Source organism: Lupinus angustifolius, chromosome LG16 (genome assembly GCF_001865875.1).
Source record: "Lupinus angustifolius cultivar Tanjil chromosome LG16, LupAngTanjil_v1.0, whole genome shotgun sequence".
NCBI classification, from domain to species: Eukaryota; Viridiplantae; Streptophyta; class Magnoliopsida; order Fabales; family Fabaceae; genus Lupinus; species Lupinus angustifolius.
In genome coordinates, this window is record NC_032024.1 from 2,088,015 (window position 1) to 2,092,400 (window position 4,386).

A 4,386-nucleotide genomic window follows, 5' to 3' on the forward strand; every position below is an offset into this window, starting at 1 on the left:
ACAACTTTCATCAACTATGATGATAGTACAAACTTTATTTAATCTATCTTCCAGCAAGAGATAGAAAAACTTCATCACAAAACCATTACTCAGCATTGTTAATATTCAAAGCATTCCTCACATTTGAAACTACTGAGGCTAAAATGGTATTGACCCTTGACACAGATCTCATATCTAGCCTTGCAATATCTGATAGAGAACACACCAATATTTGCAAAGCCACTGTTAACAATGAACCTTCTCCTCCTCCACTTGATCCTTCAGCATTTGTATTATTCATTGTTCCCAAAGCTGTGTTTGATTTTCCATCTCCAGAGATTACAAAACCAGATGGAAGAATAGCTACCATTGTTGATTCTTCATCATTTAGTGCCATATCTAAAGATGCTACATCTACTGGAGCATACACAATATAAGATCCTGTGGGATCTGTGAAGCTTTCTTGAAGAATCAACATATTGTTCTCAGTGGTGGCGAATGGCTGATTCATGTAACAATTTAAGTTAATTTAGTGAAGTTTATATGAAAAGCAATAGTGATAGATTCAATGATCTTTATGCATGTGCTTACTATGAAAATGAGAGGCAATAATGATTTACATAATTGATGTGGTAAGTATTCAATAAAAGATATATCTTGTTATATGAGTACTTATTAAGAATTTGTCATAATAATCAAGTTGATATTAAAGGAAATTTAATGTAATTTAAGGAGTATGTAATTTGTTACTTAACCTTGAATTCACACTATTTAAGCATATAAAATCACCACCCTCCTATTTTTATTTTATTTTCCTCATATAAATTGCAGTATTTTTTTTCATAGTTCCATTTCTACAACTTAGGAGAATGTATATTGCAATCAATGTTATTTCCATAATTCCTATGTCTCTATTGATTGACTCAGTTCCATTGTAAATGAATTGAATATCAAACTATATATATTGTATACAAAATCTATGCATAAATAACAAAGTACCTGAATAATTGAAATATAGTTGCTAGGGTGAGTTCCATTTGAGATTTGTACAATCCTTTGCACTGGAGTACTATCAGAAAGAACATCCCACTATATATAAAAACAAAATAACATGTAACTATTAAGATTATTTTATCATAATAATAATAACAGTAGTAAACAATGTTGCTTATAGCTCAAAAACTTGTGAACCTGATTTCTTTTGTTATCATCTGTGAGGAACTCAAAAACTTGTTGATTAGGGAGAGGAATCCAAAAGGATGTGATAGCAACTACAACCATGCCATGTGGTTGACCTAGTTCTGTGCATTTCCGAATGGAAATCTTAACCTCACTATTTTCCTCCCCAGTTATATTTTGCATGTCTAGGTTGTATGGAATGGTTAAATTTTCACAAAAGATCTTAACCATTCTTTGGGAAATATTCATGATGCACCTCCTTCCTTTCGTTGAATTAATCACTGAACAACAAAGAACATAAAGTAATATAATTATATAAACTTGTCTATAAGGACATAATAGAACAAATAAATGAATAAGCATATATAGGGTATGTTTAGGGTAAAGATGAGAATGAGTAACCTCCTCCAACTTCCTGATTAGGTATACTTTCAATACAGTAGAGAGAAAATCTCTCGCACATTCTTCCAAGTTCCACAATCCATCTCTCAGATCCATATGCATAACTGCTATTAACAAGATCTTTGTATAGAAGGTGTATTTGAGTCCTATCATCCACTTCCACATGTTCAATCCATGTGACCTAATATTAAGCAGATATAATTAAATGATGTGTATATAAGTGTACATTATTTACCTTTATTATACCATTAAAATCTTTCATCTTTCCATGTATTATATTTCACATTAATCAATGTAGGACCTAGAATCATATAAGTGAGTTTGACACCACATCATGACTAAAAACCTTCAAGCATTAAGTCTATGAGTTCATCTACTTACATGCTCTTTAACTCATCCACTTTTACACAACAATAACTTTTGATACTTCTTCATTCACATTTGAAATACCCAACAGTAACTACTCATACTTTAATTAAATAAATATCTCTTTTTGGTGATAAAAAATATATTACTAACAATGGAAGAACCATTATGCATGTCCTGAATCATGCATCCTGAAGGGTGCCTCCAACAACCAGAAATAGGGTTATTATTGTCTCCAAAGATATCATAGGAAACATCACATATAACCCATTCATCAACTCCAACTTGTTGGCAATAGCGAAGGAAGCAAAATTCACGAGATGGCACTAAATGTGAAAGAGTGTGCATTTTTTCATACATCTGCACAAAATACCTTAATTGTTAACAAATTAATCAATAAAAAATTACACATATATAAACTTACAAGATATATAAAAACCAAGGGTTATAAAGAAAATATATACCAACTGTAGTGCTCCACTTCGATTGTATAACAAACCAGGTTGAACTACATGAACTATTTCTGCTTTTGTAACAATTGTTGGGAAAAGATTAGCCCATTTTTCCTGAAAACAGGAGTTATATATAATGCATCATGCTACAAGTATATATACACATAATCAATGTAAAAGTTAAAGAAAAAATGGGAAATATTTAATTTAATAAAAAGAGAGAGAGAGGGTTATAAGTGCTAACAGAATCCAGAAACATGTCAATCAATTTCATAGGACTCATGTTCACTACTGTTGAGGATTTTGATGACTCTACATGGACATAAGGAACATTGAAGTGTCTAGCCCTGAGAAATGTTTTTTCATAATCTTCACGATTAAGAATTAATTTCCCATTCCCAACTGAAGAATTGATCCATATGGGTTCATTGATATGCATAAGCTTGACTAATTCGTCCATAGCAGCATTTCCAACCTCAACCATCATTCTATTTTCCATATCAGCATTATTATTCGACATCATTTGATTGGGTAATAACATTTCTTGATGCATAATCTGTGGACCAAAGTTCACATTATTATTAGGAAGTTCAGGTACAGGTACAGGTACTGGTAAAGGTACAGGTACTCCTTGGTTTATTGAACTTCCAAGCATTGGAGCTTGTGAAGAAGATCCCATGGTGGCATTTAAAAGAGCTTGCAACTCTTGTTGTGAAATTTGTTTCTCCAAGTACCTTTGAAGAAGTCCAGATACTCTTGCACACTGAAAATCAATGCATAAAGAAATCTTAATTAATTCAAAGTAAAAAAAATATCACTATAATTTTCATGATCAAAATTTTAAAATATGATGTGTACTCGATCTCGAGTACCGTATAGATAAGTACTTCAAATTCTTTTTGTTTTCAATAACAAAAATATTATTTCATCATACTTAAAAGGATAAATGTGTAATTACATATTAGGTTTTCTTTTGTTTTTGAAGTACTTACATATTATTTCATCATAAATGACAAAAAAAAAAAAGAAATTTGTTTTAGAATTAATTGGACATATTAACATGGAAAAGGAAAAAATATATGGAGGAGTGGAGGGTTGAGGTTCAATGTTGTCATCTTCCACTCTTTATGACTAAATAATAAAACACAACATAAAATAAGGATAACCCATTTATCAAAAAATAAAATCTTAAATATACAATTTATAAGAAGTTAAATGAGAATGAAGAAATGTAGTAAATTAACCTGAGTCCTTAGCCTCTCATTTTCAAGTCGCATTCTTTGACTAAATTGTGCATGTTCTTCTTCTCTACATGGTAAACCTCTACAAGCAGGACAAAGAATGTTGATCATTGTGTCTCTTATAAGTTGGTTTTCATTTTGTATCCTTGAATTCTCAATCCGTAGTGCTTTGTTATCTGCTCTTTCATTTTGATTCTAAAGGTATAACATAACACACACAAATTATGAGCACAAAATATTGCATCTAAAAGTATATATATAATATTGAATGAATTTTTATAAGACTATAGAAAATGAATTACCTTAATTTGCATCCTCTTATTTTGAACCCAAAACTTTATTTGTTTTGGTTCCAAACCGATTTCAGCAGCTAACTGATGTCGTTGCCTTTCGGTTGGATGTGGGTAATCTATCATAAATCTTTATTTTTTAAAAGCAATAATCCCTATTAGTTTATAAGGATATATAATAGGAAATACTTTAACTTTGATAAACTATCACTTATTAAAAAAATGACTCATATGATATATAATAGAATGGACAAAGATATAGTTAAAAAAACTACAATTATGAGATTAAAAATGTTTATATACTTTTTCTATGATAGAATGGACAAGACATATCTAAGTTGCATTTGAAATGCTTGTATGCTTATTTTTATACTTTTAAGTGTAAAATGTTCCACAACAACAAAATAATATAGCTAGGAAAGGGAAAGATGTTTAAATAGTTGATAGAATTTAATGTTTAAATCTTCGGTCAATCCA

General features: G+C 30.3%; 2 protein-coding genes across 2 annotated transcripts; both read right to left on the bottom strand.

Annotated features, from left to right (window-relative positions):
- Nucleotides 1-1,438, bottom strand: LOC109329553 (homeobox-leucine zipper protein ROC8-like). Its single transcript, XM_019563242.1, has 4 exons — nucleotides 1,171-1,438; nucleotides 979-1,068; nucleotides 321-481; nucleotides 1-213 (listed from the first exon to the last, which is right to left on the bottom strand). Exons 1-4 carry the CDS (start codon nucleotides 1,405-1,407, stop codon nucleotides 99-101), a joined length of 603 nt encoding a protein of 200 aa, XP_019418787.1. The 5' UTR covers nucleotides 1,408-1,438; the 3' UTR covers nucleotides 1-98.
- LOC109329197 (homeobox-leucine zipper protein HDG11-like) lies at nucleotides 1,535-3,057 on the bottom strand. Its single transcript, XM_019562867.1, has 4 exons — nucleotides 2,623-3,057; nucleotides 2,391-2,492; nucleotides 2,080-2,286; nucleotides 1,535-1,741 (listed from the first exon to the last, which is right to left on the bottom strand). The coding sequence occupies exons 1-4, from the start codon at nucleotides 3,055-3,057 to the stop codon at nucleotides 1,535-1,537; spliced, it is 951 nt and encodes a 316-aa protein (XP_019418412.1).

Coding starts and splice junctions, on each gene's coding strand:
- LOC109329553 (XM_019563242.1), bottom strand. CDS start 1,407: ATGAATATTTCCCAAAGAATGGTTAAGATCTTTTGTGAAAATTTAACC. Junction 1,069..1,170: donor ATGATAACAAAAGAAATCAG/GTTCACAAGTTT, acceptor TTTTATATATAG/TGGGATGTTCTTTCTGATAG. Junction 214..320: donor ATTCTTCCATCTGGTTTTGT/AATCTCTGGAGA, acceptor CAGTGGCTTTGC/AAATATTGGTGTGTTCTCTA.
- LOC109329197 (XM_019562867.1), bottom strand. CDS start 3,057: ATGGGATCTTCTTCACAAGCTCCAATGCTTGGAAGTTCAATAAACCAA. Junction 2,287..2,390: donor GAAGTGGAGCACTACAGTTG/GTATATATTTTC, acceptor TATTTTGTGCAG/ATGTATGAAAAAATGCACAC. Junction 1,742..2,079: donor TGCATAATGGTTCTTCCATT/GTTAGTAATATA, acceptor GCTTAATATTAG/GTCACATGGATTGAACATGT.